A 26,152-nucleotide genomic window follows, 5' to 3' on the forward strand; every position below is an offset into this window, starting at 1 on the left:
CCCAGTTTGAGTTCCCTGAGTCATACAGCAAATTCCCATTGGCTATCTATTTTACATAAGGTAATGTATGTTTCCATGTTACTATCTCCATACCTCCATACCCTTTCCTTTTCAAGTTTCTTTTAAAAACATTTTTGCCACACTGCATGGCATGTGGGGTCCTAGTTCCCTGACTAGGGATTGAACCCATGTCTCCTACATTGGAATCACAGAATCTTGTCAGGCAAGTGTATGCTCCTTGGTTCTGTCTCGTCACAACAAAGATTTGGAGTGATGGACATTAAAGCCCTTGGCGCATCACAGCTCTCAGGTCTTGGACAGACTGTGTTATAGCTCTTAGACAAATCAGTGTTACATACAGCTCCATGCTACAGCTGTGTTTTATTTAGAAAATAGCAAGAGAATCCATCCTCGAGGCATGAGGGCATGCTGACCCAAAGACACGAAGAGAAGAGAGTGGGGGAGAGCACCGGGAGACAGAGAAAGAGAGTGCTTTGGCTCCTCTTTTTATATGTTTTTTTCCTCCCCCCCTGGGCCGGCCCTATGTAAATTGGGCTAGCCAGGAGTGCTGTTTGTTCTACCTGAGGTCCTCACTCAGGTCCTCAGACCTTCCTTTGTTCTATTTTCGCTGGCTTTTTCCTTCCTTGTCTTTTAGCCACCACCATTTTGGACTCCTGTTTCCTATTCTAACTACCTAACAATCTTAACTACTGAACCCCCAGGAAAGTCCCTGAATGGTGTCTTTTAAAGAGCAAAAGTTTTTAATTTTGATAAAGTATGTCTTGGTTTTAAAAACTGGTGCATGCTTTATATGTTATATTTAAGAATCTTTGCTAACCCCAAGGTCACTAAAATTTTTGGTTATTGATTTTTAGAAAATAAATCCTACCATATTCTTTTTAGAGATCCTTTGAAGCACAAGGTTTGAAAAAAAATTCTGAATAGTTGGGCTATGATTCGGTGACCATTTTTTAATCACCACATCTGTTATTGAAATGGGAGAGATTATTTCAGCACAAAAAGGATCACACTTTAAATTCTTCAAATTAAATAATGAGTGTTTTTATTTCTATTATAATTTTAAAAAAGTGAACATTCTGTAATTCAGCTGTAGCCATTACTTCCAGGTGACTTCTTCATTAGGTTTCAATTCCCTGCATAGAAAGAAAAAAAAAGGAGAAGCGAAAGTGTAAAGACAATTTTTATGAAGGAATAAAAGGGAAAGTCAAGAGAATATGAATTTGGTGTTTTATACTGTATTACACTGACCCATTCAAAATATTTTATTAGATTGAGAATATTCATTCTATTCTCTTGTGATTTTAAACCTTTTACCACCTCTTCAATTTCATTTTTCCAGATTAAAATGTAATTTTTTTTTAACAACTGTAATTTCTCATTAGTCTATATGAAAGCAATTATCCTCTCAGTGACTTCATTTAATGTTTTAGACTCTTTCTAGCTCATTTTATCTGTCTTGAAATCCCTAACTGTGAACCTCCTCTATACACCTCCTGTGACTGCTGCTCGATTCTCTTGTCCTGTGAGCCTCCTCCTTCCGGAAATCACAGCCAGTGGTGGATTCCCTGTCTTGCTAACTCTAAGTCTGCTGCCAAATAAGCCATCTCCAGAGACACAATGGGACAAGGCGGCTGCCAGTTGCTATCTGATCACCCAACCATCCTGCCTAAAGCTCTTGAGGAGTGTTGCTTAGACCAGTGCCTCAAGCCATTAGTGCTGTTGATTTCAGCTACATCATGGACTAAGTCAGACAGTATATGATAATATATGTTAAAGCTGCATACAGAATAGGCTTGATGAGATGGTATAAAACTGTTTGTACATTAAAATGTACCTTGAAATAAAAGATTTTCAAAGATCTGAAATAGCCTGTTCAGAAACTAAAGACTTGTTTACACTGCAAAAGTAATCATATTGCTTTATATAAGGGCTAAACAACAAACAAGACTACAAAACAGTATCACTAAATCCTTGGAGGAGTGGGAATTACCCCTTCTGTTTATTTTTGGCACAAATAATATTAAGAAGAGTACTTCCAAAAGCTGACTGTTGGTTTAAAAAAATACAAAAACTAACCTTTTATATAACAGACTCTTGTTCCGGAAGGCAGTTAGCTTTTCATCATTCTTTCTGTCCAGATAATATCCAAAGACAAATCCCATAGGGACAAGTACATGTACCCAGTGGTCACGCACAACCTGAAGTAAGTTCATCATGAATGCTATATTAAAACAAAACAAAAAAATAACCCTCTGAAATATAGCCACTTTTGAAATATCTTTCAAATCATACCTGAAACAGGAAGATAGCTCTAAATATAGGAGATAGATCTTAAAAGCATAATAAGCCTCTTCAGAATGTAGTATATTACTTAAAAATCTACTTAATGAAGATTACATAGGTGACAATGAGTATGAAAATTACACTGCACTAAAGTCAATTTATTAATTTTATTTCAAGTTTCACCAGTGATCTGATATATCACAGGAATGGAGAGAGTATTAAAACATTCTACCTGCAAAAGCTAAGTATTTTCACCCTCCTAGTATTATTTTAAAACTTTTACACATGTAAAATATTTTTAGATTTAGCATAGCTCACAATTTTAAAACTGATATAATAATATTGTCAGAAGCAGAATTCTTTAAAGCTATAATTATTGAAACCTATTTTTTAAAACTAATTTTAGAAAGGAAATGAAAACATGAGAAATTTTCTTAAGAACCATACTGAATAATGTCACAGTAGATCTGAATATCAATTAAATAACTCTAAAAAGATATGGAGAGAAGGGAACTTACTCTTGTAGAGTGACTACTAGGTTACCAGAGCCATCACATAGTCCAATATATAACATGAAAAATTATTACTCTTATTTTACAGATAAGAAAACAGTTTAACCCAAATAGGTATTACATATAAAGCTGGAATTCAAACACAGGTTCATCCCAAAGGCATAGATCCTTCCATCATATTGAAATGCCTCTCATAGAGACCCTTCCCCAAATTGACATTGCCATTTATGGTACTTAAGACTTGTTAACTTTTTAAGAGTTTCCAGGGCTTCCCTGGTGGTCCAGTGGTTAAGAATCTGCTTGCTAATGCAGGGTACATGGGTTTGATCTCTGGTTTGGGAAAATCCCACATGCTGCAGAGTGACTAAGCCTGTGTGCCATAACTACTGAGCCCATGTGTTGCAACTACTGAAGCCTGTGTGCCAAGAGTCTGTGCTCTGCAACAAGAGAAGCCACCGCACGGAGCAGCCTGTATACCGCAATGAAGAGTAGCCTCTGCTCGCCATAACCAGAGGAAGCCCACATGCACAACAAAGACCCAGTTTAAAAAACAGTGTTTAAAGAGTTTCCAAAAGGCAGAAGAGGATGACATCTTTATGGAAGAACTAGAAGTCATCACATGGAAAATAAATCTGCACTAATTCAATGGAAACATAGCTGAATCATCAATTTTCTGTAAAAATTTGGATCTAAAGATGAAATACATATGTATGCACATGAATCTATAATGAATAAATCCTGTATAATGTCTGAGAAGACATGGCAGCATCCCAGAAAGAGAATACATTACTGCTAATAAAAGGGCTTAGCTGTGTTTGGGAAGAAGCTGTGCTTTCTAATCTTAGCACTCAACTGTTCTAGGATTATGTAGACTGGATTCCTGCCTCTCCTAAAAACTGGTTCTCACACACATTCTAATTATTTCTCAAAGTTTACTCACTAGAGGCACTGGGTTAGGAAACAGACATGAAGTTAAAAGTCACACAACTATTATACACTGCTTTCATAGAGTATAATATTACACACAGCAGATTCCAGTCTGAATATCAGAGATCTAAGCAACATGACCTTATTCCTAGAAGGCGGTGGTTTTCTTAGCATTGTACCTCCCCTAAGTAACAGTATTTGCATTCAGATCTTTGCTGCTGCTAAGTCACTTCAGTCGTGTCTGACTCTGTGTGATCCCATAGACGGCAGCCAACCAGGCTCCCCCGTCCCTGGGATTCTCCAGGCAAGAACACTGGAGTGGGTTGCCATTGTTGACCAACAATGTCAACAATTTGACCAACCTAGACAGCATACTAAAAGGCAGAGACATTACTTTGCTGACAAAGGTCTGCTAGTCAAAGCTATGGTTTTCCAGCAGTCATGTATGGCTGCGAGAGTTGGACCATAAAGAAGGCTGAGCACCTAAGAATTGATACTTTTGAACTGTGGTGTTGGAGAAGACTCTTGAGAGTCCCTTGGACTGCAAGGAAATCCAACCAGTCAATCCTAAAGGAAATCAGTCCTGAATACTCATTGGAAGGACTGATACTGAAGCTGAAGCTCCAATACTTTGGCCACCTGATGTGAAGAACTGACTGACTGGAAAAGACCCTGATGCTGGGAAAGATTGAAGGTGGGAGAAGGGGATGACAGAGGATCAGATGGTTGGATGGCATCACCGACTCAATGGACGTGGGTTTGCGCAAGCTTCGGGAGTTGGTGAGGACAGGGAAGCCTGGTGGGTTGCAGGCCATGGCGTCACAAAGAGTCAGACATGACTGAGTGACTCAACAACCAGGAGATAGCGAAGGATGGGGAACCCTCGTGTGCTGCAGCCCAGGGGGTTGGAAAGAGTCGGATACAACTTAGCGACTGAACAACACCACAACACTGAACCAACAAAAAAAGTAATTGCTGATTCTCGGGTCCAAGACTTCAGCCCATGGCCACCTGTGGGCTAATGCCATTACTGTTTGCACTCTTCTAATAGGGCCAGCAATGGCACCCCACTCCAGTACTCTTGCCTGGAAAATCCCATGGACGGAGGAGCCTGGTGGGCTGCAGTCCATGGAGTCGCTAACAGTCGGACCCGACTGAGTGACTTCCCTTTCACTTTTCACTTTCATGCACTGGAGAAGGAAATGGCAACCCACTCTAGTGTTCCTGCCTGAGAATCCCAGGGATGGTGGAGCCTGGTGGGCTGCTGTCTATGGGGTTGCACAGAGTCGGACACGACTGAAGTAACTTAGCAGCAACAGGGCCAGCAGACATTTCTCTCTGCCTTTACCCTGACAAGAAAAGATGAACCACGCCCCACGGGCTCTTGCTTAATACAGATTCTCAAAGAGACTCTACAGATAAGGCAGTAGGAGTGACAGATAAAAGGATTCTGTACATTTAGAACCCAGAGTTGGAGTCAATCACCATGATGGACTTCCCTGATAGCTCAGTTGGTAAAGAATCCGCCTGCAATATAGGAGACCCTGGTTCGAATCCTGGGTTGGGAAGATCCCCTGGAGAAGGGAAAGGCTACCCACTCCAGTATTCTGGAGAATTCCATGGACTGTAAAATCCGTGGGGTTGAAGAGTAGGACATGACTGAGAAACTTTTAGTTTCACCATGATGGAAGCGATTTCCATCCCTGAGAGAAAAATGGCAAATCTTACTCCCAGAGGCAACTGCACAGTCTACTACATAATGAGCTTTGGGACCAGTGATACTGAACATAAAATTTGTCCTACATATGTCACTGCAAGTGGATGACCTGGAAAGACAAAGATTGATGAACATAAAAAGTGAGCTAGATGTTTGGTAGAAACCAACATAATTCTTGAAAGCAATTATCCTTCAGTTAAAAAATAACTTTTTAAAGAAAGTGAGCTAGAATGATCCCCTTGAGAAGGGATAGGAGGAGCAGTGTAGACAGGTTCATGGTCACAGGCCCAAGACCATAAGATGGTTCTATTTAATGGACGAAGGGCAGTGAGCATCTGGGACAGTCTCTAATAAGACAAGTCTGCTGCTGCTGCTGCTGCTAAGTCGCTTCAGTCGTGTCTGACTGTGTGTGACCCCATAGATGGTAGCCCACCAGGCTCTGCTGTCCTTGGGATTCTCCAGGCAAGAACACTGGAGCGGGTTGCCATTTCCTTCTCCAATGCGTGAAAGTGAAGTCACTCAGTCAGTGAAGTCGCTCAGTCATGTCCAACTCTTAGCGACCCCATGGACTGCAGCCTACCAGGCGCCTCTGTCCATGGGATTTTCCAGGCAAGAGTACTGGAGTGGGTCGCCACTGCCTTCTTCGAATGAGACAAGTCTAGGTTTGGATAAAGAGTGACATCCACATGGGTGCCCTCAAGGGCACTATACATATTACTAGTGTCTTCTTTATATGAAGACTCTCAAGAAAAATTTTGCTTCTACTTCAGAATTGAGAGTAGCTATGGTATTCCTGAAAGAAAGAAAGAAAGAAAAAAAAAAAACCTAAATGGTTTTTAATCTTCTTAACTCAGGGAACTGAATCATGTATCCTCTGATGCCAAAATTATCCAAAATTTTCTCCCTACTTTTAGAAAAAGCTGACTTTTAGAGCACTCTCTGTCAGGCATAGTTCTTAACTGCTTTTCATAATCTCCATTTCATGTAATTCTTATATTACTATACATGTATTAACTAATGCCATGTCCCCAGCGAAGCAGGAATACTTTTTTCAGATGAAGAAGTCCAGAGACAATCAAGTTGTCTAAGGTCACAGATGCAGTAAGTGCCAGAACTGTGATTAATACCCAGGCAGTCTGGTTCCTTGGTCCATGCTCTTTATTCATGCTTTTCTGTCTTTTACAGTAAGTATAAAGGTCAACATGTATATTAATCTTACTCTTGGCTTTATCTCATTTTCCCCACTCAAAGCATAATTTGAGATATTACAAGTGTCGTTCCAGACCACTGCAATAAAGCGAATATAGAGATAAAGTGAGTCACGAGAATTTTTTGGTTTCCCAGTGCAAAATAAAGGTTGCCACACACCTTCAGTTTGTAAAAAGTGCATTATCTGTGAAGCACGATAAAATACTTGCCTTATTACCTTTTCTTTCAACCCAATTTTTCCCACTTAACATCTATAAAGAAAATTGTATATGGTGTGATTTTTGTGAGTCCTCCTAAATTCACACAGGAAAAATATAGATGGTTAGACATTAGTCCTGACAGCAATTTATGTGTATTGATCCAAAGGGTCGACTTAACCTATAAAAAAATCAGTTCTGGATGGAAGGAGAAACTGAACTCTTTGAGGTCCGGAACCTCGACTGAATGACATGTACACTCCAGAAATCAAGAACGAAATTACTTTGTTAAAAACTACATTTTAAAAAAGTGTGTATTTTGGGGCTTGGCGGCTCAGGAGGGTTTGAGGCTTAAAAGAGAGTAAGGTTAGTTTCCAATCCTGATTAACGAGGAAGACAGAACTCTGAAACTTGGACGAATCAGAAATGCTAGCGGAGAAGCTGGAGAAGGCAACGGCACCCCACTCCAGTATTCTTGCCTGGAAAATCCCATGGACGGAGGAGCCTGGAGGGCTGCAGTCCATGGGGTCGCTACGAGTCGGACACGACCGAGCGACTTCACTTTCACTTTTTCCTTTCATGCATTGGAGAAGAAAATGGCAACCCACTCCAGTGTTCTTGCCTGGAGAATCCCAGGGATGGGGGAGCCTGGTGGGCTGCCGTCTATGGGGTCGCACAGAGTTGGACACGACTGAAGCGACTTAGCAGCAGCAGCAGCGGAGAAAATGCCCCTTCCAGGCTGTATAGCCCAGGAGCTGTGATCCCTCAGTCTGGGAGCTTTGATCCCGGCCGGTTCGCCTCCGGTCCCGTAACATCTAAAGATGTTTTCCAGTTAGGACAACCTCAGAATACTCTTTCCCAAAAGCGCCAGGCGGGAAGCATGAGCGCAGCCGCCCGAAAGTCTGCTACTTTCCTTTCTCGGTCTTCTTCGCCCAGAAGCCTTAGGAAGCCGTCCCAGCCCCGAGGAGGCCCAGACCAGCCCAACCCCGGTGCACACGCCGCCGCAGAGCGCTTTCCTAGAGGTACACCCTCCCCGCCTGCACAACGGCGAGTCTCCCCGCTTCGACCGCCCTGGACCCCAGACCCACCTGCGGCCTCGGAGCCAACAACGACCCCACGACCAAGGACAGCGGGGAGCGCAGCCACTCGCGCCGGCGGAAGCGGCGGCCTCGGGACCCACCATTAGCCGCGTCCGGTCCGTGAGAGGGGTGGCTCCGGGAAATCATATTTCTTCTTCCTTTGACTGCTCGACTCTTCTCATATTTATTTTAGCTTCAACACGTTATGAATCCTTGAGAAGTGAAACTTCGGCCCCCAGGTAACGAGACTCGGTGTAAGCGCCACCCTCTTCCTCCAGTTTTGTGCCCCCCCGCCGACCCCGGAAGATGGTATCACCCTGTGTCTCCCCGCCTCCGCGGGGTCGCCCTCAGTTTCAAAATGGCGGCGGCCATTGCGGGGCTTCTCTTGGTTGATCTTCACCGGCGCTGCTGAACCAACGTCAGCTTTTCTCGCTCTTGAACGTGGATTCGATTAGGGGGTTGGGAAGGGCAGTGGACCGCTTTGGGGCAGGACTTATGAGGCAAGTGGGGGCGGAAGAAAGCTGTGCGCCTTTGGATGGGGGAGGGGGCGTCTCGGCCCTCGGGGAGAGCCCGGCTCCGACTCCGCCCGGGTCTCTGCGCGGGGACGTGCCCCCCAGGACTTCGGCTGCGACCGTCCGGGTCGTCCCCGGCGGAAGTCCTCAGCTTGGGAAAGACAGTGACTTCTCCGTGGATCCAAAGCTCCCTATCTTTCGTGGCAGTTCCTACGATTCACTCCCAAGCTCTCCTTTCCTCCTTTCTGCCGTTTTCCGCCTCCTTTTCAGTCTCGATGCTGGAGGAGTTAATCCGACTCCAGCTTCGGTTCCTTAGCCTTTTGGTTAACTTGTTCTCAGCCCCCTTCCTCTGGGTCTTCCCGTTGTCTCGTACTGAGAGACCACGAAGCTACTGGGCACAAAATAGGTGTTCTTTTTAGTTAATCGACTCCACAGACCTTGAGGACGTTACCATGCTTTTAAAACAGTCTCCACAACCCCCTTCCCGAACCCTCCCCCTATCCCTGCATAGCCTTTGCGCGCTTCCGGCATCATCACTCTATATACATTCTCAACGGTAAACAGGAGGTCAGAATAATTTTAACTCCGGCAGGTCTGGCTTCCTGTGACCAGGCGAACGTGCGTTATCAATTGCCCGTGCTCTGATTTTTTTTTTTTTTTTTAATTTTAGAAGCTCTTGGAGCCTTTTATGAAACTAGTGCTCTCCCGGAACTGACCAAGAGGAGACTTTTCTCACTCGAGCTCCAGAGCTAACCCAGACTCTTTCGTTTTCCCTTAGATTTTGCATGGTTCCCCTTTGTTGTCATCAGCATATGCAGCCCTTATTGAGAACGAGTGACTGTGACAGATAATTGAGGTGAAATGGTCAGCAATCCCCGCCCAGAAGGAATTTATATGGTGAGGATTCAGTCCGTTCAGTACACATTTGTGTTGCTTTGAGCCCTGTGCTTGGCATTGGCGATAAAAAAAAGATTCATTTTACTCTTTCCCCATTCATTTAACATCCATTCAACATATATTCTTTGAACATATATTCTTTGTGCCCACTTGTGTTAACTAAAAATGAAGAACATCGCCTGGAGACACCAAAATAGCTTTCAGTTGAACTGGGTCATTAAGGGTCAAAAGGAAAGTACTAAAATCAGGAAAAGGTCATCCCTGGATACAGTACAGCGATGCAGAGACTGGAGAAGTTTTGGCTTACTTAGGGAGAGCAGGAGAAAGCAGCCTTGAGCATGCAGTGCAGGGGTGGTTGGTGAAGCAAGAGGGAGATTAAGGTAAACTTGGGAAGGACCTTGCTTTCCAAGCAAGGTGTTCAGACTTTCCAAGGAAGTATTTAGCTGGAAATCACAAGAAAGAGGCGCAAAGATATTTGTTTTTTAGGATGGTCGGTCTGATTGCTTTGTGGAGAATCAACTTGGAACAGAAAAACTAGATGAGAGGAAATTGCAGTTATTCAGGTAAGGCAATGGGTGCCTCTGCTGAGGCAGGAGAGTAAAGGATGTCAGAGAGACTTCTGAAATGCCAAATAGGGTTTAACTGATGGGAGCCAATTTGGTGGTCAGAGGGTGACTTAATTTTTAGTCTGGGAGATTAAGTGGTTGGTGATACCATTAAAATCAAGTCTAAGACATGAATGTAAAAATAGTATGATGTGAGCTTGCACTTGAGGAGTGGCAAAGCACAGTCCAAAGCATTGATTTTAGAGTCTAGACTTGGGCTATTACAGTAGCCACTAGCAACCTGTAGCTGTTGTGCACTTGAAATTGTGGTTGGTTTGAATTGAGAGGTGTTGTAATCATAAAATACAATGAGTTAGTACCAAAACTCATTAATGTCTTAATAATGACTACATGTTGAAATGATAATATTTTGGAAATATTGGGTTAAGTAAAATAAAATTAACTTCACAAACTTCAGTGTGACTGTGAAAAAATTTTAATTACGCTTGTGGCTTGCATGATATTTTTGTTGGACAGAGCTGTTCTAGTCTAGACTAATGATACAGGGATTAGTGAGGATGTTAGATTTGAGCTGGGCTTTTAGATGATGATAGTGGTGATCTCAGGGTAGCTTGCTGACGCCCTCCGTTACCTGTTAAGGTGTTCAGGTTTTGTTTTTTTAAACAGAAGCCTTCAGAGATTTTTCAGCAAGGGATCATATTCAGGGGTGTTTTGGAAGATTAATCAGCAGTAAGGTTTATGTTGAGGTGAAGGAAGGAAAGGCTGCAGGCAAAGAGAAACTCTAAGGTAGTGAGACCCTGTGTAAGGGTGCTTGCAATATGAACGGAAAGAGAAGAATAAATGTACAAAAGTATTCTAAGGGGGAAATAATCAGGAGTTGCTAAAGTCTAATAGTCCAAGAAGTAAAGGAAGCAGTCGAACATGTAGAGTTTCAAGTCTTGGTTACTTAAATAACAACCAGTGAATTCTGTGTCATAGGTATAAGGTACATGTGGGGCTAAAGAAAGTTAGTCTCAAAATAGAACCAGTAAGTTTGAAAGGAGGAAGTGGGCTGCTAAATACTCTCCTTTTTTTTTTTTTTTTTAAATCTCCCTGCATTCTCTGTCTTCTTTATCTAATCAGTCATGTATACCAGCTACTTTTTTTTAAATATAGAACTACCTGTATCATATTATCTTACTTGATTACTGCTGCTGCTGCTAAGTCACTTCAGTCGTGTCCGATTCTGTGTGACCCCATAGACGGCAGCCCACCAGGCTCTCCTGCCCCTGGGATTCTCCAGGCAAGAAAACTGGAGTGGGTTGCCATTTCCTTCTCCAATGCATGAAAGTGATGACCTTAAAATGTCTCTGTTGCCTCTTCTCTTTAGCAATTATAATTAGGTCCAAAGTTTCCAAGGCCTTTCATTAGCTGACCTTTTTCTATTCATTAAAACTTTTTCATTTTTTGCTTCCATGAAATTGTGCCAGGCTAGTATTGTTACTGGAAAGTTTTTGTTTTGTGCTTTTGATCATGTTTTTCCCTTGTTTTGAATACCTTTTCTCTTTATCTCTTTTTACCCATGGCCTACCAGTTCTTAATGAATAATTTAAGATCCCACCTCTTTTTTGATTCTCAATAACATAAATTAATGTCAGTTTAAAAAATCTTATTTCCAGGATTTTTTTTTAAAGGACCATATATTATTGTACTTGCTGCTGTTCACTGTGTTTACCTTAGGAGAAGACATAGAAGTTAAACACCAAAATTAAAAACAGAAGTAAATCATCATACCACATTCATGAGACTCTTATTTCTTTATTTTTTAGATATATAAAGAAGTCTTCCTTTGAATTCATTGTGTTTCATCCCAAATACAACTGAGATATCAGTAAGTAAAGACTGTGTAATAAAGATACAGCTTTATTATAGTATAAGCAATTATAATAAAAATATCTTTTCATGAAATTTCTTTTTCATGAAAAAGAAAATATCTATTTCATGAAATATCTTCTCATGCAATCTGGGTTTGTCTGCAAAAGTTATAAATGAGCTCATTCGGTTCTATCTGTAAGACACTTTGTATTTTCATGTCATAATCTAAATAAAGAAAGTGGGAGAGTAAAGTAGATTTAAGTTGGAAAAGAGTTTCTCTTAGGCCATTATTATAATTGTGGTACACGGAGCTTTTTGACAGGGAGATCCAAGTCCTGTTTAAAAATGTATTTATAAATACGTTTCTTCAAATAGAGAATTAGTATCTTTGTATTTCTCATACCTTAAAAATAGGAACACACTAAGTCAATGTATTTTTAATTTCAGTTTGTTTTAGCAACAGTGGTTGTTAAACATCCACTGTGTAAGCCGTGCTCATATGGTAAGGGTACAAACATAGATCAAACCTAGTCCTGTGTTCAGAGAGCTCTCCCAAAACCAAAGGAGGTGCATATAAATAGGTAGCTGTTCAGTTCAGTCGCTCAGTCGTGTCTGACTCTTGGCGACCCCGTGGACTGCAGCAGGCCAGGCTTCCCTGTCCATCACCAACTCCCAGAGCTTACTCAAACTCTTGTCCATTGAGTCAGTGATGCCATCCAACCATCTCATCCTCTCTTTCCCCCAGTTTCCCCCTCAGTCAGTCTCTCCCATCAGGAAGCTTCCATCTCCATCAGAGGGCAGACAGAATGAAAACCACAATCACAGACAACTAACCAATCTGATCACATGGACCACAGCCTTGTCTAACTCAATAAAACTATAAGCCATGCCGTGTAGGGCCACCCAAGACGGACGGGTCATGGTGAAGAGTTCTGACAAAACGTGCTCCACTGGAGAAGGGAATGGCAAACCACTTCATTGTTCTTGCCTTGAGCACTCCATGAACAGTACGAAAAGGCAGCTGTTAATGGTGTGGAAATAGCACTAAGCTCATTTAATACTAGCCATCTTCATTTATTCATTTAAGAAGCACTTATTGACCACCACTATGTGTTAGGCACTGTAGGGGTGCTGGCATATAATTATAATCAAAATAGACAAAAGTCTCTACTTTCATGGGTCCTTCTCTGGTGTAGGGGTTAAAAGGAGATAAGGGGTTGGACAAAGTGAGCAAATAAGCAGCAAGTACAGGTGGATACTATGTATTTTGAAGAAAATAGAAGGAAAATACAAATTATAGGATGTAGTTGAGGTGGGGGTGGACTTTAGGGTGGTCAGAAAATGTCTCTGAAATAATGAATTTGAGGTAGGGAAAACAGTAACTCAGACTAGTTAGAAATCTTGGTGACAGCAGAGATAGAAGGAAATATATGAGAAATTATTATGCTTGAGAAATATTATAGAGGTAAAAAGGCAGGATTTACTGATGGATTAGATGTGAAAAACAAGTAAAAGATCAAGGATAATGCCATCAGAGATCAGATGATCTTAAAGCTCTTAAGACTGTAAAATTACCTAGAGAGAAAAGAGAAAGTCCTGCAGAAAAGCACTGCCTCATGTAGAGGCTGGGGGAGAAGGAGGAATTAATTAAGGAGCATGAGGAATGGCCAGTTAGATATAAGGAAAATCAGGAGAGGGTTGACCCAGAGGAACAGAGGAAGGTGTTTCTGGGAGGATGGAGCTGTTAATTTTGTTGAATGCTGCTACAATTTCCAGTACGTTGGGACCACAGAAATGTCCATTGGCTTCAGTTGTATAGAGGTTTGTCAGAGACCTTCATGAAAGCTTCTAGTGATATGGTGGGGAAAGACATCAGATTCAGTGATTTGAATGGGAGATAAGAAAGTAGAGACAGGTCTGTGGACAAATATTCTGAGAAATTTTGTTGTGAATGGAGAGTGTAGAAGCGATAAAGCAGTTGCAGGGGACTGTAGGATTGAGAGAGGGTTCTTTTAAGTTGAGAAATTCTAGAGGATCTTTGTATGCTAATGGGAATGGTACATCGGTGATTCATTGGTGATGCAGAAGGAGGGGATGACTGAAGAAGTTATGGAGAAGATAAACAGGAGTGGGGTTCGGAGCACACACGCAGGATTGGCCTTGAATGAGAGCTGGGCTATTTGTTCTGAATGATGGGAGACACAACAGTGTATGTGCAGATAGGTTAATGTAATAGCTGTGGTATCTGGAAAATGTGGAGTTACTGTCTGATTATTTTTGTCTTCTAATTGAGGAATGAGGTGAGATTATCAACCTAGTAGGGTGGAGGGAAGGATGTGTGATGCTTGAGCAGAGAAGAGATGTGAAATGATGGTCTCAGATGGAAAGTCAACCTACTAAGAAAAATCAGATTGGTAGGTAGGACATAGCGCCTGTTTGAGATCTTTGGCCATGAATTTAAAGAGCAAATAGCATAGTTGTGTGACTGGCTTTTTCCCCCTCTGGCAGCATTGAGCTGCTAGAAAAAACAAGGTACATGATTGGAATGAGTGAGGGTTAGGATTTTGCCAGACTTATACAAAGAAGGACTAGAGCTGCAAAACACTTGAGTATTTGCAAAATAATCAAGATGGCTCGTGGATCCATATAACTTAAGTGGAGACAGGAGGTGGTCATGGACAGTGAAAAAGTAGTCAGTAAATACAGTGAGGCCAAAGGGTTTTTGCAGTGGGAATTCTGGAGTAGGGATGGTGGGAGTGAGACAGGGAGATCGTTGAAAGTGAAATTTTGAAAGTGCTACAGTTTATTGGTCATGATAAGGTCATGGTTGTGACTGTGGTGCTGGGTGGCTGAAGTGAAAAGAAGACTATTGGAGTTGAGAAGGTCAAGGAGAGAAGAGTTCAGTAGTGCAGCTCCTCAGAGGAAGCCTGAGTCAGGAACTAAAGTCCTCCATTAATGGGGAAGGACCGGAAAGGCTCACAGCGAGCTGGCTGGGCAGCACGAGTTCAGCGGGACTCGAGTATTTCCAGGAAGGAGAAGACATGGACTGGAGGCTGCAGTGATGATCAGGGAGCACATGCTTCCTGCTTTTGAGGTCAGGGAATCCAGGAGAAAAAAGGCCTCTTGAGAAGGCTGGAGGAGATACAGTATCATTTGAGAAGAGCTAGGTTTCTGTCAAGATTTGCAGATGAGGAAAACCTTCGGAGAAGAGGGTGAAGTTCTCTGTGAGTAATGGTTCCAGGGGGAATACTGAAAGGATTTGGAAGGCAGAAGAGGTAGTGAATTGGTCCCACCAGGTGGACTTCGGTGATGATGGACAACCTCAGAGTCTTGGGTCTTTGGCTGTGACCGAAGGATGGGAGATGTGGTGACAGTCTGTTAAGAAAGCTGGGCACTTTACCTTAATTTGTTGATATGACCTTGGGCAGATGTTGAAGGATCATCAGATGTGCAATGACCTTCTCTCTCTTTTTTTTCACATAATAATAATTTTAATAATAGATACTATAGAGTAACATTAACAGTAATGAAAAGGCACATTAATTAGAGGGAGGTCTAATAACTTAGAAAACTTTTGAATCTTCCAACATCCCCTTTTCTTCTAAGCACTCTTGCCGGGGACCAGCCCCGGCTGATCCAGGGTATTCGAAGGAGAGACGGCGTAGGCGAAGATCAGGAGACAATTGCTTAATTAAATGTTAATTAAGGATATAAAGAGTAATAGAATGAGGATAGCTCAGTAAAATTCAGTGAAGAAAAGAGGCTGAAATAAGGATAGCTCAGTGAGGAAATTCAGTGGAGAAAAGAGGCTGAATAATTCAGCCAGAAGGTAAGAGAAAGAACGACATGGTGAGACCAAGTTTCGGTGAACAAGGCCCGTACTTTATTTTCCAAAGTAGTTTTTATACCTTAAGTTATGCATAGAGGATAATGGGGGAAGGGGTAGAGTCTTGCAGCAAACCAGGCTTTCTTCCTGCAAACTTATCATATGCAAAAGCTTAGGTGATTTGCATCATCTTCTGGCCCGGAGGCCTGTTAACATTTTAAGACCTTTTCTTCAGAAAAGGTATTTTTCTCTAAAGGTGATTGGTCAGGAGCCACCCTCCAAAAGCATTAGATAAAGTTGCATTCCTACAGAGCAAAGGTGTGGTGGGCTATAACAAGAAAAAGAATTAACTCAAGGGTCCCAGGTTACAAACATTAAAGCTACTACTTACACCAATTATATTAATCAATACACTGCCAGGGACACAGCAGGTAAGGGATATGGAGACTTAGCAGCAAACATTGGCCCAAGAAGTGAAAATCCCTTCACCAATACAATTTCTAATCAATCTTTTAACTACTCAAAAGAATCTGTGTTTAGACAGTTTAGAACATCTCCTGCCTCTCACAGTTGGGAGGCTCTGAACAATCACATGTGGCCGGAAAAACCTATTCAGGCAGGCTAGAGGATTTCCAAAGGAGTTTGTAGGTTAAACACTGTCACACCCAGGAATTATTAACTGGAGCTGTAAGCTAACTTTTTTCAGAGAGGTAGTGGGGGACAGCCCCCCGTAAAGTCAGAGGTGTAGGTGAAAGCACAAAGCAGAAAGTAGGCAGACTCTGGTTTTGGGGGTATATGCTCGAGAATTTCCAGGGAGACTCCTGAGGCTTGATCCCGCCTTTGCGTATGCCAAGCCTCCTTCCTCATGACCTTTGCCAGAGGCAGAGCTCGCTCCCCGAACACTCTAAGGATAAAGAACTGTGAATGAATAACTCTCTTACTTGCATAGTTAATCAGAAAAGGCAAATTTATTTTAAGAACCTAAGATCTGAAATCTTGCTGTGGAGTTGTGCTTTGCTAATGAATGTTTTTAATAACATCTATATAGTAGCACACAATTCTGGGTCCTAAATCCCAACAGATGTTTTTATGTTGTATCTTCTTGAAATACGTAGTAAGTATCCCAACTGTATTCCATCAGATATGTTTTGAACACCTACTATGTGTCAGATTCTCTTCAGGAAGTGCAAACTATAAGGTACTACAGTTGTTTTCCAGTTGCTCACATTCCAGTGCAAGGCTTCTTAACAAAATTCCCTGAAAAATATGTGAATTGCTACGTGTATATGGACCTTTTTGTTTTTTTAAGGACTGAGGGGAGCAGGAAAGATCCATAGCTTTTTATCACATTGTCAAGTGGTTCTTTATTTAAGGACCACTGGTTTAGTAGTAGAGAAAGACACATAAACTTGCCATCTCAGAGCAAAATAAAGGAGGAGCAAATGCACCTTGAAGAATAAGTTCACTAGTTTAGTACGCTACATTTATTTATTGAGAAACTTGGTAGTCTCCATTCTAGGTAATTTATACATTATTTAAAATCTTCCAACATCCTTTTAATGTATATATTAATATTCATATTTTATAGGATACATAAGTGAGGGAAAATTTAGCTAACCTGCTCAGAACAATATAAGTATAGATTCAAATACCGGTCTGATTCCAAAACCTGCTACTTTTCATCAAACCACATTGGGGTGGGCCACTGAAGGACTTATAGAGGGTGTAAGATTATGTTTGTACCTTCACACTTAGCAATGATGGAAATAGGTCTTTAAAATGACTCTGTTTTTATGTTTAACTGTGTTTTTATTTCTGTTGAAAGAACTTTTTGGATTGTTGTTGTTAGACCGAAAAAAATGACATCTATTATCAAATTAACTACCCTTTCTGGGGTCCAAGAAGAATCTGCTCTTTGCTATCTTCTCCAAGTCGACGAGTTTAGATTTTTATTGGACTGTGGCTGGGATGAGCACTTTTCTATGGATATTATCGATTCCCTGAGGAAGTAAGTTACTGTTAATATGTCTACACTTTTAGTAAATCAGCTTCTCTTTTCCACGCTGTAATACTATTTTGATGTTACACAGTGTTTGCTGTTTTGCTCTAAAATTTTAGTTGAAAGTAAAACAGTTTTATTTAAACTGAAGAACCAAATAATGACTTTTTATTTGCGTAGTTTTGATTGACTTGTAAGCTGTGTTTATTGAATGTCAGCAAAATCTTAAGTTAATTGTTACTGGATAAATGGATCTCAGTAGAAATTTTTGCACCCTAATTTTAGAAAAGAGCAAAATTAAGTTTATAAGAATTTGAAGAGAGGAAAACTGTACTTGTAAAAGTTCTTCAGTCAGATCAAATTAGCTTATTTTCTTTTAATCTTTTGATGCTTAGACATTTGAGAATTGGTGCTTAGAATAAAGCCCATGAGATTCAAAAGGATCTAATCCATCAAAGAAAGATTTAGTTGTGTTAGCAGTATTGTACTAATTATGGAATGAACGAGAACTTAAATATTGAAAAAACTTAGAACTTACAGCAAAACATTTTTTTCTTATTTCTTTTGTTAATGAGAATATATTATTCATTGACTGAAGTTACACTATCATGAATATGCTGTCAGTCATTATGCTAAAAAGCTGAGACAAAAATCCATAATAAATATGTGGCCTTTTAAATGTCCTTTCCTTAACAGTTTCTTAAATCCTGAGTTCTTGAACTTTAATAGTATATGAGATAGACTCTTGAAATCAGTTTACGTGTAGTGTCTACTGTTTTCCTTCCTTTTTTAAAAAAACGTGTCTAGACACTGTATATTTATGTGCATCTCATACCACAGTTTTGATCTCTATGAGGACAGGGGTAGTACTAATTGAAATTCATAGGTAACGTAATTTTAGCTCTCAGTTGAGCATGGGGTCTCAAAGTCAGACACGACTGAGAGATTTCACTTTCACTTTCGCTCTTTTTACCCCATCATAGTCTTCAGCTCAGAATACTGAGAGGAATCAGAACTGGCAAATTAATTTTGAGTATCCTGCCTGTTCCTTTAGGAACAAGACTCAGTAATAGTCGTCTTGCTTGTGTTCTAGGCACGTTCACCAGATCGATGCGGTCTTGCTGTCTCATCCTGACCCTCTCCATCTTGGCGCCCTCCCCTATGCTGTTGGAAAGTTGGGTCTGAACTGCGCCATCTATGCAACCATTCCCGTTTATAAAATGGGACAGATGTTCATGTATGACCTTTATCAGGTAATTTAAGCAATTAAAAAACAACTGTTTTAACACCCTTGCAGTGATCATTTTTAACCTTTTATTTGTATTTTTTTTTTTAGTCCCGACACAATACAGAAGATTTTACACTCTTTACCCTAGATGATGTGGATGCAGCCTTTGATAAGATACAACAGTTAAAATTCTCTCAGATTGTGAATTTGAAAGGTAAAACATGGGTTCCAGTAGCAAATAATTGGACAAATGGTGTTTGAACTACTGAAAAGTACAAGGGAAATTTGTAGTAAACATTATAGGCACTATTGTCTGAAGAATAGAAAATCAGCATTTTTTCACAGGGAACTGTGAACTTCCCCAAAATCATCTGAATTTTAAAATATTCCAGGCTAAATTCTAATAAAATGTAACAGCTCAGGCCTCCTTTTCACGTTTAATTTAGGAAGACTTACTTAGTGATTACTGTATATAGTGCACGAAGGTAACATGGTCAGATTCTCGTCCAAAGAGCTCACAGTGAGGCTGAGGAGAAGAAGGAGCTCAGATGACTAAATGGAGTGAGGGGAGTGAGTGAAGTGCTGGGGCAGCACAGAGTAGAACATGACTGAATCCTAGAATTGAACATGAAAAAAGCTTGTCACTTAATTAGGACAGGAGGTCATATATATATATATATATATATATATATATATATACATATATATATACACACACATATATATATGTCCCTAAATATGTATTTATCATCTGTAGAAACAACTATTTAAATATTTTCCTAAATATGATACCATAAATATGAAAGAATGGTGCACAAATGGACTCTGAAGTTTAGCCAGGAAGTAACAGCGCTTTGGCTGGTACTTAGTGTTCTATAGGATATATTCTTTACCATAATGAGATTTGAATTGTCAATTTAGAGATTAGCAAAGATGGAAACACTTCATAATTTATGTGCGCAATGTGAGTAGTAAAGTTTATTAGTTCATACTAAGTTATTGAATAGTAGTGGCAATCTCTGGCCTTTTATTTTTCAAGCACAAATATTATGCACAGATGCATAATAAAATTATAAGGTGCCTCCATGAAGGTATGACTGGGGGACTGGAGGGTGAGACTTGCATTTCACTGTATGCCTTTTTACTTTGGAATTTTGTATCATTGTACATGTTACTTATTAAAGAATAGCTAATAATAAATGACTTTTCTTTGGACTTATAATAAGAAATCTGAGTATTGTCATTATCTTGTTGACCTAGGCAAAGGACATGGCTTGTCTATCACACCTCTGCCAGCTGGTCATATGATAGGTGGAACAATATGGAAAATAGTCAAAGATGGAGAAGAAGAAATTGTTTATGCAGTTGACTTCAACCACAAGAGGGAGATGTAGGTATATCAAGATAAAAGCTAATGGAAATGCTGGTCTTGCTTCATTGTTTGGAGGGAAATTTAAAAACAGTTTTCTTTAAACTAGAAATCTAGAGCAATTTAAAAGTACCAAGTAATGAATGTTTTCAAAGTTACTTAAAGTATTTGCATTGTAAGGAAAAAGTTTGATATGAGATAAAAGATACTGTTTTGAAATTTACATGCAAATATCTACTCTATAAAAGAAGTATCTCTCTGGAGATGTTGCATAGGAGATTAATTTTTATGCATCAAACTATATTTTATATATTCTTGACTTGTTATTTAGAGGAACTTTGCGGGTGGGTTTTTTTTTAATTTTTGATAAAATTCATTAATACCATCTAATATAATGATTTAAAGTCAGACTTCCTTTAGAAGAGTGGGTAGCCTATCCCTTCTCCAGTGGATCTTCCTGACCCAGGAATTGAACTGGAGTCTCCTGCATTGCAGGTGGATTCTTTATCAACTGAGCTATCAGGGAAGTCAACTTAAAAGGGGACACAATAGTTTCATTTGAAAACTTCATTTTGTACTTACAGCATTTCTGTAAGATTGTTTTGGTTTCTTTTGTAATTTTTGTACATTAAGTACATAACTTTTATATTAGTATATAGTATCCTTAAGATCTTTTATATCATATTAAGAAACATTTAAGACTAATATGTTGAATTTTAGGCTCTTGTAATTACAGGTTAATGAGAAAAGATGGGTATTTGAGTGAATGATATTTGAACATTTTGGGAAAAACCTCATTTTATGTCTTTTTTATCACTTAATAAGATAAATTTCAGGTGGATTAGAATTAAATAGAAAAGGAACAATACTGGCGAGTCTGATCTCTTGATTTGGAAGACTTCGGTAAGCAGAAAGGAAATGGACCAAGTTATAAAGAAAGACTCTGCTTCATTTGATTACATATACGTTCAAAATGTCTGAAACAATAAACTAAGTCAGGGCTTCCCTGGTGGCTCAGTGTAAAGAATCCGCCTGCCAATTAGGAGACACAGGGTCAATCCCTGATTCGGGAAGATCCCACAGGCCATGGAGCAGCTAAGCCCGTGCACCACAACTACTGAGCCTGTGCTCTAGAGCCCAGGAGCTGCAACTACGGAGCCCACTTCTCGCAGCTACTGAAGCTCATGTGCCCTAGAGCCCGTGCTCCGCAGCGAAGAGAAGCCATAGCAATGAGAACCTGTGCACTGCAATTAGAGAGTAGCCCCCACTCCCTGCAACTAGAGGAAGAAAGCCCGTGCAACAGTGAAGACCCAGCAGAGCCAAAAATAAATAAATAAAAAATTTTAAAAAGACCTAAATTAAAAGACCTATAAACTAGGGAAAATATTTCCATAAAGTTGATCAAAGACTTATTTATAAGACCAGGTATTAATCAATCAGAAAGATACCAGTTGCAAAATGGACAAAAGTTATAAAGTCAAAAAAGAGAAAATTTAAATGATAATGATTTTTTAGAATTAAATACCGTTAAAATTGCTTTTAAATGGTAATGTTCTTCTGGGAATTATTTCATGAGTTGGTCACTGTTTCTGGTTGAACCTTTCTGGAAAAGGGAGAGCTTTCTCAAAAGGGTCAAACCTTTCTGGAAAGCCATTTAGCAATATTTTATATTTTAGTAAAAACACTTCTAGGAATGTGTCCTAAAGAAACAATTAGAAATGCAACAGAAGCTTTTTGTAAAAGTTTTCTTTGAGAGATTATTTATAATGACAAAAAAAAGTAACCTAAGTATCAATAAAGGGAAATGACCAAATATTTATTGTATACACACACAGAAGGCTTTTATAATTATTAAAAATTAGATTTAGAAAATGGTTTTAATGTCATGGGAGAAAACTAGGGTATAAACTGGATATATAATCATCTACATGAGATACCACTTTAGTAAAATACATACACAGATATATGCATAGAGAAATATGTACTTAGAAGGATATATACCAAAATACTATGGTGATTATCTTTGGGTGATGGTACTCTGGAAGAACTTAGTTTTCCTTTTCTGAATGTACTAGATTTTCTTATCAGTGAGCATGTAAACTGTTATAGTTAGAAGAGGAAAAAAACCTTAGAAAAAGGTTTTTTGGGTTTTTTTTTTTTTGGTAAGAAAAGCTGTTGTTTATTTGAAGTGATACAAAGTATTCCTGTTCTTCAACTTCCTTATAGCCACTTAAATGGATGTTCCCTGGAAATGCTAAGCAGACCCTCCTTACTTATCACAGACTCATTTAATGCTACTTATGTGCAGCCCAGGAGAAAGCAAAGAGACGAGCAGCTTCTGAGTATGTATTGCTTATGATCCTTTCTACAGAGCTGTGGAGGTGCATGGTAGTATGAATGGCTGTTGGACATTTTTCTTGTCATAAGAGATTGGCTAACTCTAGTATTTTTGAAAGAATATTTTGTAACCATATCAATATTTTTACAAAAAGGTGCTTTTGTTGGTTTGAATTTAACTTTCTTGGGATAGGCATAAAGGTTGGTTTCTTCCTGTTATTCAGCATATAGCTAGCTTTCCTTGTCCTCATTAAACGTCAGAAGCGTACTTTGATGTCTAGCGAACATCACAACATATAAAGATATCATATAAATACTAGAAAAATACTTATACTCAGAAAAATGAATGAAGGAGATAAATGAGGGTGTGGGTAGTCTGTGACTTTGGTGTTTGGGTGTTTTATACGCTAATACAGTAGGCAATGGCACCCCACTCCAGTACTCTTGCCTGGAAAATCCCATGGACGGAGGGGCCTGGTGGGCTGCAGTCCATGGGGTCGCTAGGAGTCGGACACTACTGAGCGACTTCACTTTATTTTTTCACTTTCATGCATTGGAGAAGGAAACGGCAACCCACTCCAGTGTTCTTGCCTGGAGAATCCCAGGGACGGGGGAGCCTGTTGGGCTCTATGGGGTCGCACAAAGTCAGACACGACTGAAGTGACTTAGCAACAGCAGCAGCACAGTAGTCTTGGTTCTAAAGAGATGCATCCAGGCCATCCCTGGTTGCTTCTGCTCTGGCTTGAGCCCTTTTATCTTTTATTCTGTTTTTGAAAGCTGCATTGGAATTCAACAGGGTAAATCGGATTCCAATTTCAACGTGTTTGAAACCACCACCTTCATTTATCTACTTAAAAAGTATGACTGATATACTATGTTACTCTAAGACGATTTTCAATTCTTGGATTTTTGTTGTTGTTGTTGTTTATTTTTGCTAGAGTTTGATTTGACTAGTTCCAAGCAGATTTTCATCTAGAAAGTCTTTTATTGTAAGAAGGAATGTTAATTTGTCTTTTATTCTATACGCACACATACATATAAAGCATGTATGTATTAAAGTATAAGTGTGTGTGTATAAACTTGGGAATTATGTTTCATAATGAAATTCATGGAGGTGAGAGGTGAGGTGAGGCAGGTGAGACCAGAGTGACCTGGAAACACAAAGCTGATTGCATTTGGCCTGTTAGCCCAATTTTCCCAATACATTATACAAATGTCATCTTCTGTGTGTACTATGGGTGGAAAGGGTTAGAAACCATGATTTATAATTTTTCAATTAAACAGTTAATGGCATTGTTATAAACCATAGTCTTAATAGTGAAAACATGAAGATAAAAGTTATCTTTACTCTTATAGCAAGATATTGGTATGTCCTATTGGGATTTTACATTCTTGTTTTCTAGCAAATGTCCTGGAAACACTTCGAGGTGATGGAAACGTATTAATAGCCGTGGACACTGCAGGCAGAGTTCTGGAACTTGCTCAACTCCTAGATCAGATTTGGAGAACTAAAGACGCTGGATTGGGTGTTTACTCGTTGGCGCTCCTCAATAATGTCAGCTACAATGTGGTGGAGTTCTCCAAGTCCCAGGTTTGTTCTCATGTGGTGTGTAATAAAGAAGTTTGCTGCAGAAATTGGATTTATGGAAAACAGTGTCTTAAATGCTCTTTGAATTTTCTTTTTCTGTTGAGGTTGATGATGATAATGATGATATAAACTAAAAATCAGCCACTTACTGTTATGTATTCTTTACATGTATTATTTCACTTAATCCTTAAATATCCTAGGAAGTAGGTTCTGTTTTTGTTCCCCTTTTACAGATTGGGTAAGTTGCTTCTCTAATGCATAGTATCACGATCTGTAAAATAGGGACAGAAATAGAACCCACCTCATAGACTCTAAATGTTAGAATTCATTTTTCTCTTCCTTTTGAATAAGCTCTTTTTCTTGAAATAGCAATGTCTTGGGTAAGATATTCATTTAGAACTTATATACTACCTTCTGAATAAGATTTAAGGTGACATAACTGAAACGTGTAAAATTACAGATTTTTAGGGATGAACATTTGGCTGAGAAGATTTGTTGGGAAATAGAAACAGACAATAAGCTACTTGTCAGCATGGTACAAATTTAAGCAACCATTGGTGGAAAAAAAGACTTAAGATGGAACTTGAACTCCTAAACTATTGTAGAATACATTCAAGTTATAATGCAGTATTTTCTAATTATTGCCATCTTTTCCCCCCATTATTAGGTTGAATGGATGAGTGATAAGTTGATGAGGTGTTTTGAAGACAAAAGAAATAATCCATTTCAGTTTCGTCATCTCTCTCTATGTCATGGTCTTTCTGACTTGGCTCGAGTACCTAGCCCTAAAGTTGTACTTGCCAGCCAACCTGACCTGGAATGTGGATTTTCAAGGGATCTCTTTATTCAGTGGTGCCAGGACCCTAAAAACTCGATCATTCTGACTTACAGAACTACTCCTGGGACTTTGGCACGTTTCCTAATTGATAATCCTTCTGAAAAAGTTACAGAAATAGAGGTAAGTGCTTGTGTGTGAACCTTATCTTGAAATTGTTTGCGGGATACGTTATGCATGATGTTTGTAACAGTCAGTGACCAAAAATAAAACCTGGAGTTGTTCCAGGATTTTTATCAGGCTGACAGTAGAGGGGCTTTAACAGCACACATTTCAGAGCTCCTTAATTGGAAGTTCTCAGTATCGAACCCTTCCATGGTACCGTTTGGAACCATACCCAGAGAGTATGCATATATACTGTATTCTCACTCTGAAAAATTCCTTTCACATTCTTCCCATAATTGAAATCTAGCTATTTCTTAAGATTTCTTTTTCCAGTAGCCTTCTCTTTCCTGCTTCATGTATTTGAGTGGCATAGGTGTCCTTGTTCTGCATTGTAGCTTTCAAGCTATTTCCTTTCCCTCTGTAGCTCATGCCATCAGAATTGAAAATAAGCTGACCTCTTCTTGTTCCAGACACGTACTATTCTCTTGGTCATTGTCCTTCATTGGTGACTTTAGACCCTGGTTCACGGCCTTCCTGTTCACGGCCTTCCTGTTCACGGCCTTCCTGTCCACTCATGCTCAGGACTCCATTCGTGATGACTTTAGCATCCATATGTATGATTTATCCAGTTCCTTGGCCCTCTCAGTTCCTTGATACTTTATTTCTTTTCTTTTTAAAATTGATAACACTTTATATCTTTGTGACCCTGTGGACTGTAGCCCCCCAGGCTCCTCTGTCCACGGGATTTCCCAGGCAAGAATACTAGAGTTGATTGCCATTTCCTCCTCCAGGGGATCTTCCTGACCCAGGGATCGAACCCCCATCTCCTCTGTCTCCTACATTGGTGGATGGATTCTTTACCACTGAGCCACCTGAGAAGTCCCGACACTTTATTTCTTAATTTTTTTCTTCCACTCCACCTCAGCCATCTCTTCCCATGATCGTGCAGTCCACTCCCATGGTCATACCTTTAACCTTGTTATGATCTACAGATTTCTCCTTCAAGCAGACCACTCTGGTCTCATAGCTGACTATCTCTGGTACTCCCATGCCAACAATGCTTTGGTCCCACTGGGACTTTGAATTCATGA

At 39.9% G+C, this 26,152-nt stretch overlaps 2 protein-coding genes across 3 annotated transcripts in view; one reads left to right on the forward strand and one right to left on the reverse strand.

Annotated features, from left to right (window-relative positions):
* Nucleotides 1-1,037: 1,037 nt before the first annotated feature.
* NDUFB1 (NADH:ubiquinone oxidoreductase subunit B1) lies at nucleotides 1,038-8,113 on the reverse strand. The gene is made up of 3 exons (XM_019983659.2): nucleotides 7,955-8,113; nucleotides 2,098-2,242; nucleotides 1,038-1,154 (listed from the first exon to the last, which is right to left on the reverse strand). The coding sequence occupies exons 2-3, from the start codon at nucleotides 2,235-2,237 to the stop codon at nucleotides 1,118-1,120; spliced, it is 177 nt and encodes a 58-aa protein (XP_019839218.1). The 5' UTR covers nucleotides 2,238-2,242; nucleotides 7,955-8,113; the 3' UTR covers nucleotides 1,038-1,117.
* A 175-nt stretch (nucleotides 8,114-8,288) lies between these two features.
* Nucleotides 8,289-26,152, forward strand: part of CPSF2 (cleavage and polyadenylation specific factor 2) — a 36,616-nt gene continuing 18,752 nt past the window's right edge. The window contains exons 1-10 of one of the 2 annotated variants that reach the window (XM_019983657.2): nucleotides 8,289-8,445; nucleotides 9,236-9,354; nucleotides 11,729-11,790; nucleotides 17,426-17,608; nucleotides 18,693-18,852; nucleotides 18,936-19,041; nucleotides 20,088-20,217; nucleotides 22,423-22,538; nucleotides 23,937-24,124; nucleotides 24,789-25,079. In XM_019983657.2, the coding sequence (XP_019839216.1) occupies nucleotides 17,460-17,608; nucleotides 18,693-18,852; nucleotides 18,936-19,041; nucleotides 20,088-20,217; nucleotides 22,423-22,538; nucleotides 23,937-24,124; nucleotides 24,789-25,079 (1,140 nt within the window). In that variant the 5' untranslated portion in view covers nucleotides 8,289-8,445; nucleotides 9,236-9,354; nucleotides 11,729-11,790; nucleotides 17,426-17,459. The remainder of the gene's footprint in view (nucleotides 8,446-9,235; nucleotides 9,355-11,728; nucleotides 11,791-17,425; nucleotides 17,609-18,692; nucleotides 18,853-18,935; nucleotides 19,042-20,087; nucleotides 20,218-22,422; nucleotides 22,539-23,936; nucleotides 24,125-24,788; nucleotides 25,080-26,152) is intronic. The other variant, XM_019983658.2, reaches the window with a different exon arrangement.

This window comes from Bos indicus, chromosome 21 (genome assembly GCF_029378745.1).
Source record: "Bos indicus isolate NIAB-ARS_2022 breed Sahiwal x Tharparkar chromosome 21, NIAB-ARS_B.indTharparkar_mat_pri_1.0, whole genome shotgun sequence".
NCBI classification, from domain to species: Eukaryota; Metazoa; Chordata; class Mammalia; order Artiodactyla; family Bovidae; genus Bos; species Bos indicus.

Excerpts from the sequence above, each read along its gene's own strand:
- NDUFB1 (XM_019983659.2), bottom strand. The coding sequence starts at position 2,237 with ATGATGAACTTACTTCAGGTTGTGCGTGACCACTGGGTACATGTACTT. Across the intron at positions 1,155-2,097 it reads AAGAGTCTGTTATATAAAAG|GGAATTGAAACCTAATGAAG; the intron begins GTTAGTTTTTGT and ends CTTTCTATGCAG.